This window comes from Oxyura jamaicensis, chromosome 17 (assembly GCF_011077185.1).
Source record: "Oxyura jamaicensis isolate SHBP4307 breed ruddy duck chromosome 17, BPBGC_Ojam_1.0, whole genome shotgun sequence".
NCBI classification, from domain to species: Eukaryota; Metazoa; Chordata; class Aves; order Anseriformes; family Anatidae; genus Oxyura; species Oxyura jamaicensis.
In genome coordinates, this window is record NC_048909.1 from 7,875,769 (window position 1) to 7,890,034 (window position 14,266).

General features: G+C 47.0%; 2 protein-coding genes and 2 long non-coding RNA genes across 7 annotated transcripts in view; 3 read left to right on the forward strand and 1 right to left on the reverse strand.

Moving 5' to 3' along the window:
• The first annotated feature begins 320 nt into the window (after positions 1 to 320).
• On the forward strand, positions 321 to 741 carry LOC118175540. The gene is made up of 2 exons (XR_004755012.1): positions 321 to 464; positions 639 to 741. It is a non-coding gene; the product is annotated as an uncharacterized LOC118175540 (long non-coding RNA).
• A 257-nt stretch (positions 742 to 998) lies between these two features.
• BRD3OS (BRD3 opposite strand) lies at positions 999 to 2,147 on the forward strand. The gene has a single exon (XM_035341880.1). It carries the CDS (start codon positions 1,304 to 1,306, stop codon positions 1,571 to 1,573), a length of 270 nt encoding a protein of 89 aa, XP_035197771.1. The 5' UTR covers positions 999 to 1,303; the 3' UTR covers positions 1,574 to 2,147.
• A 376-nt stretch (positions 2,148 to 2,523) lies between these two features.
• Positions 2,524 to 7,416, forward strand: LOC118175539. Its single transcript, XR_004755011.1, has 4 exons — positions 2,524 to 2,892; positions 2,945 to 4,375; positions 4,421 to 5,937; positions 7,405 to 7,416. It is a non-coding gene; the product is annotated as an uncharacterized LOC118175539 (long non-coding RNA).
• Positions 5,937 to 14,266, reverse strand: part of BRD3 (bromodomain containing 3) — a 39,046-nt gene continuing 30,716 nt past the window's right edge. For 3 of the 4 annotated variants that reach the window (XM_035341878.1, XM_035341876.1, XM_035341877.1), the window contains 4 exons: positions 13,766 to 14,001; positions 12,945 to 13,237; positions 10,951 to 11,079; positions 5,937 to 10,559 (listed from right to left, as the gene is read on the reverse strand). In XM_035341878.1, coding sequence (XP_035197769.1) covers positions 10,444 to 10,559; positions 10,951 to 11,079; positions 12,945 to 13,237; positions 13,766 to 14,001 — 774 coding nt within the window. In that variant the 3' untranslated portion in view covers positions 5,937 to 10,443. Of the gene's footprint in view, positions 10,560 to 10,950; positions 11,080 to 11,370; positions 11,436 to 12,944; positions 13,238 to 13,765; positions 14,002 to 14,266 lie in introns of those variants that run through there. The other variant, XM_035341879.1, reaches the window with a different exon arrangement.

The following is a 14,266-nucleotide window of genomic DNA, read 5'->3' on the forward strand; positions in this document are numbered from 1 at the left end:
TGGGGCGGCGTTCAGCTGCCCAGCAGGGCAAAAACCCCACCAGGGCGCTGCGTTAGCGGGCGGTAAGAGGCTTGGGAGCTGACATTTAGCTCCACCAGAAAAAAATAAATTATAAATAAATAAATAATAATTAATAATAATAACAATAATCTCCCTTCCCTCAGCTCTCTTGCAAACAACTCCTGCCCCATGCCAGGGGACCCCGAGATGCTGCTGTCGGGGCGCTGCTCTCCCCAAGGCCAGCACCGGGAGCTGCTGGGGGCGGGCAGGAGGCGAGCACCGGGTCCCCGTCCCCCCCCCCCGGCCCACCCCAGGTCCTCCCCGACTCCGCCCCGGCCCCGTCCTCTCCCCCCGCCGGCGGCTGCGGCTCCTCCCCGCCGTGATGCGCTCGGGAGGCGCCTCCGCAGCCGCTCCGCGGAGCCGCGCCGGGGCCGAGCCGGGCCGGGCCGGGCAGCGCAGGCACGGTGGGGCCGGGGGGGCTCGGGGTAGGGAGCGCCCAGGGGTGGGGGGCACCCTCAGGGGGGCAGGGGGTGGGGGTGGGAAGCCCGTGGAGGGGTGGGAAAAGGGTGCGGGGTTGGAAAGGGGGGGCAGTGCCAGGCCTTGCTGTGACTCTCGCTGTGTGTCCCTCCCCCCCCCAGGTTGAAGCCCCCCGGAGCGGCGCTGTCGGGAGGTGATGGGTGGCCCAGGAGGGGTGCGGAGACCTGGAGGCAGCGGCTTCGGTTGTGTTCGCCGATATCCATCGAGGCGGGACTGGGGGAGCACCCCGCTGGCGTCGGCGTGAGGTCACGCAGGGGTGCTGAGGTCGCGCAGGGGTGCTGAGGTCACACACGAGGTCACGCACGGGCTTGGATGCTGCTGGTGGCCGTTTAGGTGTGCCCTACAACTGGGGGCTCCATCCTTTGGAGAGGCGACAATCATCTGGAGCCGTTCACCCCGTCGCTCCCGGCTGTCGTGCTCACCCTCTCCGAGATGCTTCGTGTGCCCGGAGCCAGCAGCTCACGTGCGCTCGGCCCCTCTGCAAGATGAAGCGAGCAGCAATACCACCGCTGGATGAGCTTCTGGAAGCCCTGGCTTGTTCCCTAAGCAAGGCCAGGCTGCTTGCTGCGATTTTCGGGTGTGCGCACCCCCGTGTCCTCTTCTGAGGGGCGCTGGCACCGGCGTACGGCTCGCAGCCCCCAGGAGCTGTGCCCCTGGGGATGTTCTCCCCTGAGCACCAAGCTGCCGTCGGTCTGCACCGCCCCAGCGGGGCGTATTTCGGAGCTGCCGGGAGGAAGATCTCGCCTTTGAAGGTGCCCTTGAGCAGATGACTGACAAGGTGATGAACGGGAGGGTGCCCCTGCCCGAAAAAGCCTTGTCCGAGGGCTATGCCCGGCTGCGCTACAGGGACACCTCGCTGCTCATCTGGCAGCAGCAGCAGCAGAAGCTGGAGTCGGCGCCCCCCAACACGTACCTGAGCCGGAGCCGCAGCATGTGGTACTCGCAGTACGGCAACGAAGCCATCCTGGTGCGGGACAAAAACAAGCTGGATGTCTCCAGGGACACGGGACAGTCCAAGTTCTGTGCTATCATGTAATTCCGGTGGCTTGGCATCAGGAATCTGCACGTGGAGAGGAACCAGACTTGCATCAGGCTGGTGCCGGAGAGCTCGCACCGTCCCACCCGACCTGCGGCTAAGGCCGGGTGTGGGATAGGTCAGGAAGGCTGCTGGAAGTTTATGTTTATTTTTGCTGTCGGTAGCGTCTGATTTTGCATGTTGTTGAGTGTGTATAACAAAAACAGCCTCGCTCAGGAACTGATGAGCCTGTGTTTGCCGCCTAGCATCATCAGCAGGGTCCGTGCTGGACCATGTGTTGCTTGTAAGTGGCTTGTGTACCGTGAACAACACCCGCTGCCATTTGGGAACTGGCCCCAGCAGGCACTTCACCTTGCTAGTCCTTAGGCATTGCCAAAGCTCTGTGAATGCTGGTGGGAGACAGGCGAGTCTAGATTGGTTTCCGCTGAGATTAAGATTTTAGGAAGATTATCTGCTAACATGCACAGCCAGTACTTGCTCTGCTTGCCCTGTCTGCCTTTAATTACTTCCCTGGAAGTGGTCTCTTAGAACCAGGTCGTGAAGTTAAATGATTTACTGGGGAAGGGGAAGAGGGGAAAAAACGTGTTGGGAATTTTATCTGAGGCTTCAAAATACTTAGCAGGAAAGGTGCACTGCAGCTTCATCCTCTGCAAAGCAAAGCGCCCTTTTAGTTTGGTGTTACGGAAATAAATTACAGACAGGACTCCTGGAGCCTGTGCAGCCGAATCCCTTCCCTGCAGCAAGATCCCCAGCCCCAGTAAAGGTTGAACAGGCCCCGGCTAATGCTCCAGGAATGTATTGCCAGGTGAACCACCTGAGAGGGAGGGACGGGCCTAAGAGAGCAACAGGAAGAAAGCTGCTGTAAGTACATCTCCTGCTGGGGGGGGTATCGGGACGCTCCTGCACAGGGAGTACGTACCTGCAGCCAGAGATCAGCTACAGAAAAAAAACGGCCTACTAAATGTGCTTTGCATGTAGGTTTTAAGGCATGTAGGAGCTTGACATGGTTTCTAGTTCAGGTTGGATAACATCTCTTGCTTTAGTAGATTTGGTACACATACATTGTGTCTGGCAGTGTTTGTTTCAACCAACTGAAGGGTTTTAGGACACAAAAATACTACAATTATACCTCCTAGGAAGGGATCCTGCTCTCAGGTTGTTGCTGTCGGAGCCGAGTCCCTAACTTCCTCATGACAAGGTCAAGCTGAGAACCCAACCCAGCAAGCACCTAAACCTTTCTTAAAGACAAAGCCGTACCACTTCCAGGGCTGTTAATTATGTTCCCAGGGTTCAGCATTAAAGTGTAACATCGGGCTGAAGTCACGGGCTCCCCTTTACGTTGTGCCTTAGGGCATCTTCCTCCAGGCTGAGCCCCGTGTGCACAACCCAGCAGTGCATGGACATGGGCTCAACTTCAAGCAGATCAGTATTTGATGTTGACTTCAAGGTGGATTATTTACCTCCCTAAAATAGTCATAGGCGTAGTCAGTACTGCTATTTTATTTATCTAAAACCTCTCCCTTTAAGCATTTTTCAAGCACTTTATTTTTTTTTAATATAGTAAAGAGTTTTCTTCACCTCTCCTGTGCGCATTAAATGCTGGAGCACAAGCATTGGAGTTTGCTGAGGGTGATGTGTTGAGCAGAACATACCTGTGTCACCGTGAGATCAGAGGTTTGGTGTACTCAGCCCTGATCGGAGCAAGTATATCCACTGCAAAACATGGGCAGCTCATTTTTTTTATGTAACTATTTATGCATGTGTTAATGTTTGGTACCTTGTGCGTGCGCTCATAAAACCAAACCTGCTGAGATGGACCTCGGTGCTTCACAGACGTAGGCATTGCTCTGCACGCTCAGAGTCCTCTCTATCTTGGCAGGACCAGCTTTAGCTGAGAAACATTTTAGGTGAAGGTTGTTTCAGCTGGGGAAGAAGCATTCGGCAGGATTCACAACACTAGACTCAGAAAGCTGCTGGCAGGGTGGCAGAACCGCTGTACGGAGTGCACTGCCTGGGACATGAGGCGCACCCGGGGCTCCAGGCAGACGAGCACTTGGAGAAATGGGCAGGAGCCTGGCCCCAGGGCTCCCCGGGGAAGTACAGAAGCGACTGGCGAGGCAGAAGTAGGCTCAGGGCCCTTCCAGCAGCCCAGGGGAGTGCCCTAACTCCAGGAGTGTAAGGAACTAGGGAGAACAACAGCACATCCCCAAAGCCAGCTGTTCATTTTCTTTACTTTTCTTATAGAAAAATCACATTTATTTTTTTAATTTCAGTAAGAAAGATGATTATTTTGGGTATAATCGGTCCCTTTTTGTTTACGTGGCTGGTAAACCAAAATTCAGTTTAAGGCGTTAAACTATTCAGGAATAGAAGCTTAGGCGTGTGCACAAGTTCTTCCAGGACTGAGGGCAGACAGGACAGTAGGAGAAGCGTGACTTGTTCTTCCCTCTCGTGCCCGTGAGTGCAGTTTCCGTAGCTGTGTCCTCGTTAGTCACAGCAGGTTTGTGGGGGGGGGCTGCTGTGAAGTGAGCATTTCTGTAAGGCAGGTGGGTCGTGTTAATGCACTTGTTTAAAATGCTGGTTTAGCCTCTTTGATTAAGTGCATTAAAATTATTTAAATGCAGCATCGTGTGCAGGTGTGCATTTTTCTTCTGCGTCTTCATCAGCTGGGGGTTACCTCAGGTAGGGGTGGGGCCCCTCTGAAGTCACACCACTGCACTGAAAAAGAGCACCTGGGGAGGCAGCAGCCTCGGAGGAGAATTTTAAAGTCTAGGATGAAAAAAAAAAAACCAGTTCCTTGGGGTGGGGGGGAACAACTGACACTGCACAGCTGCACTGATACAGCAGCTAAGCAAAACAGGCTTGCTGAAACCTCAGTGATCATGGCTTTTAAACCCAGCCAGCAGGAACAGGGTTAGAGAAAGATTAACCCTGCAGGAACCTGGCTGCTGTAACCCCTACTGTATAAATAAACCACCAGGCACGCATCTGAGAAAGCTAACAGAAAAAAAACAACAACCTCCAGCAACCAAAATAGCTTTTGGCCACCATACAGCAATGCGAAGACTGTGCTGCGAATGCGATCAGCCGCTGTAGGACCCCCACTTCCCAACTGCATCTCCTATGTCCTGGTTGCCCTGGACTCACTGACCTGCGGGGCCAGCAGCTGCAGCTGGTGAGAAATTCCCTCTGGTTTCTTCAGGTCCTGGTGGCTGGAAAAGAGCATTAAGCTGGGGTGAGATTTTCAACCTCCTCTTGCTCAGCTCAACTTACGTCCATCAGGTGCAATTCTCACGAGGTGAGGCCCCTTCAGATCTCATAGGCTTTTCTAGGAGGGGAAAACGGCCTTCCTTGGCTGCCCCCCTGCATTAAAGCAGCCCGAGATCCTCACCAGAAAAAAAGGTATTTTTAAAGCATGTCCAAAAAAGTATTTTTTAAAGCATGTCAGGTACTGAAGTGTGATTCAGAGACCCCCAGGCCAACCTGGCATCACCCCGGCCTTGCCCTCTGCTCTGCAGGCAGTTTGCCCCCATGTTTGCAGCACACCCCATCCTTGCTAACAGCTGGGCTTGCAAAATAACTCCCCTATTACTTCACGGCACTAGGATCCTCAGTATTTTTATGTTTGCTTGGTGGCAGTGCTACTCAACCAACTACTGGGTCAAAGCCCTACTGGGTTTCAGCTGAGCTGCAACACCTGAAAGGGAAACTGAGAAAAGGGAGAGGGGAAAATATAGTATAAAACTGCACACACAAAACAATTTTTCGTTTTATTATGAAAACAAAACAAATGCCCCAGGACCAGGGTCCATTACCAGTAACATCAAAGATTACTTTCTAACTTTTTTTAAAAATTCTGTTGTGTTTGAGGCCAGCAATTTGCAATAAACAAGCTAAACTACTTACATTGACTTTTTTTTTCCAGTAACTGACATTTACAGGAATATACTAGAAATGGCACTAAAAAGTTTTAAGAAAAAGTTACGGTAAATTTGCATGCACATCATACAGAAAAGTAACATTTTTTTTTTTAAATATTAAAAAAAGGAAAAACAAAAACAAATACAACAACAAATCTTTCTGGATGGGTTATGCCAGTATCAGGGATAAGTTCTAAGTGGCCCGTGTCAAATCCTAGCTGGTGGTTTATTTATTTTAAAAAATGACATTTAAAAAGATATGCAAATACCATTTTTGCTTTAAATGCATCTCATTGTTTTACAAGCAAGATAACGCTGCTAGTGTAACGAATCCTCGCCCTAAATTTATCTTCAGCAATGCAGAGCCTGCCCAGTTAGCCCTAGTGGTAACTGCTCGTGTATTAGAGTATTTATTTTTTTCAAATTCATTACTAAAAAGGTTGTGTGTTTTTTTTTGTCATGCCCCAATCCCTTCCCCCTAGCTCCAACCCCAGCTTTAAAAAACATCATTCCTTTCAAAACAAGGAAAAAATTAAAAACTGGTCTAAGAGTCCCCAAAACAGAGAAAGAACTAGATCAGGTAACTGCAGTCTGCTTCTACCACATAGAGAACATGGAAAGAGACCTCACTGGGTAACTAATTTGTATATATACACGCACACACGTGCCTGTGTATGTGTGCGTGGGTGCGTGCGGCTATCGTACACACACCCCACAAACATCAGCTACATAGTCCTGAAGTATCAGTTCTACAGTTACAAACCCTGTCGGTAGGAAAGTTTAAAATCACATCAATACAAAACTGAAAAGATTTTGTATAGACAACATTTGGTTAGCAGAAAACTGTCGGGCTCGACAGATTCCTTTAGTAGATAAACCAGGGCCTGAGCCCACGGGATGCGGATCTCCCTCTGGTCCCACTGAGCCTACATCTGATGGTATGCCAAGAGGGCTGACCTTACAATCAGATAAAGTTTAACAACGATTTTAAAGGTGCAGTAATGCTGGTTGATTGGTATTCGGTCTGGTCAGATATTGTTTTGTCAAAAGAGGAATTCTTCAGAAAGAACAGTTTCAATAAAACTATGTGTGTATGTATACATATGAAATCATACTGATTTCAGCGACATTTCCCCTGGAAAACAAAGTTAAACTTTGTTCATTCAAGAAAAAATTCTACCATAAAAAATTCAGTCTTTTTCATTCTGAAGCTTAAAAATGCCATTTCAAATGTTACTTACACATTTGATCATTTCCAAGTTATTTCATGACACCTGGACTGACATGTCATGCAGTACAAACTCGGTTAAATAAATGCTCTATTGTTTCCGTTTCCAACTCATTAAGGGCAGCTGCTACTTACTAAGGACTGAAAACATCTCTTTCCAGGAGACACTCTGATCTGGATGTACAAGAGGCACCACTACTGACATATCAGGAGATAATGAGCACTACAAACAATATGAAAATGAAAAAAAATACAAGAACATTTTGCAGTGAAGAGTCACCAGGTTTTCCCCCCCTGAAATGGTCGCGCCAAAACGGATTTCTCCTGTGATCTGCCATTCATTGGAAAAACATCTTACTTTCCATGAAGGTTTTCCACCAGACAGAGAAGCCCCAGTCGCAGCTGGCTTATCAAGGATAGTCAGGTGCTTCTTCATCTTTTTTTTTTTTTTGGTTGTTTTCCCTGCAAATCCCCAGGCAAGTTTGCAAATCCCCAAACAAGTTTGCCAACTAAAGCAGGGATCCTCCAGCGCTGCAGACAGTCCCAGGCCAGGCCCCTTTCCATCACTTCACGCTCGTCCCCAACCCTTCGGCTCCAACCTTCCCGCTCATTTGGCAGGACTGTGTCTGCACCTTGTCCCCAGCGTCAGGGGACGGTGGTGTGCTGCAGAGCCGGGTCCTCAGGCTTTGTGTGGTGGAGATGCTGGTGAGAGCGGCTGCTGGGCGGGCTGCTGCTGCCTCCAAACACTGGCTGGGGGTTGTTCTCTGCACAGGAGCATCTTTTGTCCAGGGCGACCATCACCTTAGATCAACGGCATAGCTCAAGTGAATGCAGGAAAGGATTTCAGCAGGGAAAGCTGGGAGCCTGTTTCTCCAAGCTGTCGTGGTGTTGAATTGGTAGCAATTCATTTCATTAAAATACCAGTTAGTTTTGATAATGCAAGTCTCAGACACTAGGAGAAAGACAGATGAAATCCAAGCCCATTTAAAAAACAAAAACAAAACAAAACTAAGCTTAATTAGGTGTATATTACATCTCCTCATAGTAAAATTCTGAAAATATATTACTAAGGATCTGTCATGGGGAAGGTGTTTTTAAGGGCAGAATTTAAAAAAATATAGCAACTAAAAATAACTTCATTGTTAACAGAAAAATCATTAATTTCTGCAAGAATCGGAACACAACTAGTTCATGCATTTTCCAGCACTACAGGAAACTCAATCTGCAAAGACTTTGAGGGCTTTCTGCCAGTGGGCCAAGCACCCCAGCAACTACAAAATGAGCTGAGGACGTCCAGCAACTTACAGCTGTTTACAGCAGCAGAGCATCTCTCTTTCAGCCCTTAGCAGTAAACGGTAATTCCTTTCTAGAGCAAACTGCGGAGAGTGTGCTATTGTCACTGTAGAGATAAAAGACAGGCAGGGCCAGTAGGCTGTATGAGATGCACAGCTGAACAACCTGAAATGCTGATCCTTGAAAGACGGATTTCTAAAGGCCAGATGCAAGAATAAACTTCTTGATAATCCCATGTCTTAAGGGTCTGGCTACTAAAACCTCAGCCGATGGGCACTAAGTGACTGGCAGCTGAATGCAGATGCAGTAAGTGCAAACCATGGAGTGCTAATAGCAAGCTGGCCCTGCAGCCCCCTGGCTTTTCAGCAGAGGGCTATCCCCCAGGCTCCACGCTTCCCAGCACACCAACTCCTGTCCTAGCTCTTGGAGGCTGACTGTGCAACAAAAAAATCCTATGCCAGGGCTGAGGAGCCCTCCAAGGCCACTCCTCAGCGGGGTGAAGTTTTGGGCTACGCCACAGCAGAGATGCAGCCTTCAGGGCTGGTGCTGGGAGAAGGAAAGGCATAACTTTCTGTTAAACTCTGTATATTTTCTTTACAATAAGAAGCTAAAAAGTTAAGAATTTACAATAAATTTCTGCCCCTCAGATTACAAATTTTATATAATTATAGAATTGGTGTTTTCCTAAAATTGGATTATAAAAATCAAACCCAATACTATTCTACCAAAAAGAAGTGGAGAGGGGAAAGACCTGTGGAAATAATAGACAAAAAATGTGCTGCATGAAGAAATTCCATCTACTTGTATGTCTTCAAAATTTGTACAAAACAGAAAAGAAAGGGGCTGGAGTGAAAAGAGGACAGAAAAAAGAATAACACACAAAACATGACAGAGCACCAGATACACAACAGACTGGACTGTAGCACCTGTAGGTATAAAGTCCAATGTATTTAAATAACTTTTTTTTTTTTTTTTTTAATCTGGTTCAAACCATATTAAAAATCTGCATTTCTGCTGGTCTTGTTATTTTTTAGTAAATTTTAAATGACCAATAGTGTTTAATAAATAAAGTACTTATATATACATGAAATTAGGGACAGTGGAAATGGAGTGTATTGCAGCAGTGCAGGTCGAAACATTCGGCTGACTTAAGAAATTGATAGCCTCAAAAAAATTGCCTCTAACCCCCCCCCCCCCCTCCCTCCCTTACTATTATTGAGGTAAACATTTCAGTGTCTGGAAACCTGCTTTCTGTGTGACACAGAAGTAGCATTCCCTTTCTAGGAGCTCATTGCAGATACAAAGATAAGGGGAAAAACAAAGGAAAAGACAAAACCAACGTCCCGCTCCAAGTCCCCTGCCAGCTCAGCCTCAGCTGGAGCTCAAGTGCTCTTTTATTTTAAGCCCAGACTGAGGTGCTTGTCATGGAGAAAGTACTTAAGCATGTGTCTAATAACGAGCACATGACGCCTTGGTCACTCTGCAGGGATCACTCCTTGAGGTCCAGCTGAGAACTTGCAGCCAAAAACTGTTTTCAATTAAATGAAAACTTTCATAGACAGTGTCAATTTCCTGGAAATTATCTATTTGATGTTAAAAATACCATTTCCAAGAAACCTGAGTGTCCCTCTCTCTCTTCTCACCAAAATATTCCCAAGAAAAATAAAAAAAAATAGTGGAAAAGACTAGAAATGCAGACACTCCTATTGCTCATGTGCTTAGAATTAAGTTCATGCCTAAATACCTTCCTGAACAGGTGCCTATGGCCTCTACGAATATTAACAAAAAAATGTTAGCAATCCACAGTACATAAGAATTTTTTGTTTTTATGTAAAAAGATGATAGCATCTGACATTTTCATCACACTGTAGACTTTGAGATTAAGAATACTAGTGCTAATAACAAATACACCAACTAGTTCCAAAGCTAACATCTTTCAGATAGAGTACCATTTTACAGATTTCTTTTTAAAAAAAGTTTTTTCCTTGTATGAACCAGGTGGGCTTATTGAGAGAACATTTCTGGGGAGAGGGAAGGGGCAGGAGGGAAACCTACTACAAACCTTGCAGAAGTTTCTAGTGATCTCCTGCTAAGAGTTCCAAGTTCTTCCATTTTCAACAAATCTTCCTTAGTTAAAATGTATTTTAGAGACTTTATGCAACGGGAACTAATTGTCATAAAGTCTAGTCACACACACACACACACACACACACACACACACACGCAAAGATCTTTGACCTATTAAAAGAGCGCCCCCCAAAAAAATGGAAGATACCTTTTGTAACACTGAATTAAAAAATAAAAATAGAGAGGAAAACAAAAAAAAAAACCTGACCACCGTGGAACAAGAGCAGTATATTAAGGAGAGAAAGGAACACTGCAGAGCATCGGTGAGAGTGATGTCCATTTTGTGTCTAAGTGTCCGTAACTCATTCGGAATCACTGCTGTCCGAGCTGGAGCCGCTGGAGCTGCTGCTCCCAGACTCAGAGGAGCTGCTGCTACTGAGCCGGGAAGGGCCTCCAGAGGGAGCAGAGCCGGATTTCTCTGCAGGAAAAGAGGCAGTGAAACAGTTACTTGCAAGGAACTGAACTAGAGAAGGTTTGCCCACAGCTTTTCTCATCCGCTGCTTCATTTACAACTTCGCTTTGCACAGGCAGCTTATTTACCCGTTAGCTTTGCTCACTGGAACGGGGCCTGGCCCGTCAGAGGATGAATTGCCTCCAAGACACCTCCTGGTTAACTCCAAGGGGAGCTTCCACCCAGACGGGGATCAGAGCAGACCCCACACAGCAGCTCTGATGCCCAGCAGTAGCTCTCTGTTTGCCCACACTAATGACAACTACCACAGATAAATCCATGGCTACCGGAAGGCAGGAGCTTTGCCTTAGCGAGGCACACTACAGCTTCCCAGGCACAGTAAAACCACAGCCTTTACCTTTTTTTGCAGGTTTCTTGTTGTTGTTTAGCTGCCCACTGACGTCCTGTAATCGCTTTTCTAGTTCTTTCTTCTTTTCCTGAGCTAACTCTTCTTTAGACTTTGCTGCTTGCTTTTTGCCGCTTGCAGCTGTGGAGGAGGAATGCACAGTTTCTGAAACTGCATGGTTGTGGGTGAAAAAAGAGTGGACATCGCTATTTTACAGGGCATGTACGGCTGTGCGACCACTCTGCAGCGACACTGCCAAGATCAAGTGATCACACAGCAACTACACATCCCAGATAGAGGGCAACACACCAAGTTGTCTAGATTATCCAATCACCATCATCCTGTAACATGCACTTTAAGAGAGGCCTTCTGGAAAGTGTTTTAGAAGATAGAAATATCCGTGTAATAACCTTGTAGTTACAGGTTACTTACCAGCCAGTTATATGGTCAATAGTTACACATTTCTAATTACAGAATTGTTACATGGGTTGTCTGCCCTGTAAAATAAAGTGTCCCATTAAAGGTTGTCAGAAGGAAGCATCTGCCATTAAAACTTAAGCCACCTCACACAAGAATCGACTGCGGTTTAAGTTGCTTTAGATATAAAACAAAGCAAAAAGAACAAGTTAAAAACCAACAGAGGCAAAAGGCTGGCAAGACAACAAGAACATAGCTGCATCAGTTCGGACGGAAATGGTAAGAAGTACCAGCACTACTCATGCTCCTGAGCAGAAGAAATATCACTCAGAGGAGGAGTAATTGAACACAGGTGTTGGCCAGTATCAGAAGCAGACAGGGGCCGTATATTTTGCCTGATCCAGCAAGGAAATACCTACGCTTCTGTGCACTGTTTTAAAGCAGTATTTTTATTTTTGTAAAAGAAATCTGGAAAGCAGAGTGCTCAGAGGGTGCGCCCCTGAACACTAGAACAGGCAGCAGACAGCCGGAGAGTCTGGCCATGGTCAGGAATTAATGCTGTGTCTGTGGGCCGGGCTCACCAGCCAGCCAGCTCAGGACAGGCTGGGCTCAGAGGATTGGACGGACAGACATCTGATGTTGTGTGTTACTCCATGCTCTGACTCCAAACCTAATTCCTAACAGCTCTGGAAAATCCTGTCCTCAGCTATTCTACCAGCAAAAGGGGGTGGGGACAGAAATCAAACCAGTACTAAGAAGCAGAAAGAAGGGCCAAAGTCAGAGCTCTGCTTAAGCCACCTGAAAATCCCGTGGTGAGGACACAGTGCTGTGGAAGAGCTGTGAGTAGCTAGTAGTTATGTTACACTCGTAACAGGACAACCTCTTAACCAAGAAGCAGAAGGATTGAGTCAGGACCACTTCAGGTTAAGAAGCACCCTACTGCTATTTCTATTTAGCTGGAGCCAAATTCTCAAGGCGCTACAACAATTCACTCTGAGGCACGGAGAAAAGCCTGTACCGTGCAGTACTGTACACTCACCAGCGCACTGACATTCACCCCCTCATCTATCACTGAGGATTATATGGTAATCAGGCCATCTAGGAACAGCAGCTTTGGCACAAACATACAACTGAGACACATTCAGAACCCTTAGGTAACCCAGGTGACTTTGTGCGAGTCATTTATCCCCTTGGTGTTTTGGATTCCAACCACCCTTTTTCCCCCTTCCTAATTAGATGATAAACGATTCAGGATAAGGAACCAATCCGTCCAGGTATATGCACGTTACCCAACACAATGGGACCAAAACCTTTGTAGTGCCTTCTAGATTCTAGCTCAGTAATAAAGATATCACACAGGTCTTGCAGAGGAACAAGTAGTCCCTCCAGGTCTCCATGAGAGGGCATCCGGAGAAGAAGGAACAGAAAAACCAGAACGTTCCTGCAAATTTTCTCTGGGAGAAAATCTCTAAAAATCCCTGTCATCACCTACCCAGCAGCTGGATAAGAGAATCTCAACAAACATGCCCCGACTCCAAAGCTGAGCCCAAGAGCTGGTTGGGGAACACGTGCCCCAGGAGGTAACTTACAAAATGGTTTCCTTTGTTTTTTCTGTAAACAAGATTTCACGTATCTCTCCAGTTCTCGCAAAGTTGTGGGCTTCAACGTTTCAAAATCTATTTCTATCTCGTCGGGGTTGGAGTCCCTGAGGGAAGGTTCCCGTGACTGGATGATGTGCACCACCCTGCCCAGCTTCTCCCCGGGCAAGCGGTTGATGTCCAAGCTGAGCTGTCGTTTCTCATCATAGGTCATGGGCAGGCCTTCCTCCTCCTCATCCGAATCGTAGGTTGCAGACGCCTGCTTGCCTCCTTTCTTGGGCTGCCTGGGGAGGTTGGCAAGCATGGAAACAATCATGGGTATATAAGGAGCAGCGAACACTTTCTCCTACTCCCCTTCCAACAAACATCCCAATGCTTTTGGCTCTGAACCTCTAAGCCAGAAAGCTTGAACAGCACCACAAAAAAAAGTTCAGAAATCTGAGATCAGCTGTTCTACTCCTATTATATTTTAGTGCTGTGAGGCACGACGAGCCCAAGTAGCAGCAGGGGGGCAGCGATGAAATAGCATGTTCTTGCTGGCTAGGCAAAAGGCAAAAAGCAAAACCTTATCTGAGTGATTGGGCAGGGATTCTGAGGGAATCAGACAGTGGAGATGTGATGGCTCTGCTGCCAGCCCTAACTTTAAAACTCCCTGAGGTTGTCTGGGAACAGAGACACTATTCAATTGTGAGTTAACTGTGCTGACAACCGAGCTTCACCAGGGAATTCAATGGGACAAAAAAAGGGACAAAACTGGGCTGAAAGCTCTTGGTATTCCCACCTAAGGCAAGTTGCGGGAGGCAAGCTCTCACCTGTTAGCTGTGGTCGTGCTGTTTGCTTTTTTAGCTGGGGCTTTCTTCTGCTGGGTTTGTTTCGGTGGTTGAGCCACCTTGGGTTTCTTCTCCTCCTCAGTTTTTACTTTGTGCTTTTCCTTTTCCTTCTCTTTGTCTTTCTTTTTCTTCTCTTTTTCCTTCTTCTCTTTTTTTTTCTTTGGTTTGTTCACTGGTGCTTGTGACAATGCAGCTAGCTGTTCATGGACAGCCTTTAGCTTAGGAGGGAAAAGTGAAAAAATAGATCAGACTTCGAGGCAAGATAACTGATGCCTCCACGTACACTTCCTCTGTATCCTGGACATGTAAATATATCCCCAAGTTAGTGATCAAGCAGTCTGCTGATTGGACTTGGGAGGCTTTGCCTGAAGTTCTTTAAAGAATGCAGTTCAAATGCGCAGAAGCTAACTGAAAACTTAATTCTTGCTTTATAGTAGCAAATAAAAATTAAGCTTGAAAGCTTGATCTACAGTGCTGGCAATG

Excerpts from the sequence above, each read along its gene's own strand:
- BRD3OS (XM_035341880.1), top strand. The coding sequence starts at position 1,304 with ATGACTGACAAGGTGATGAACGGGAGGGTGCCCCTGCCCGAAAAAGCC.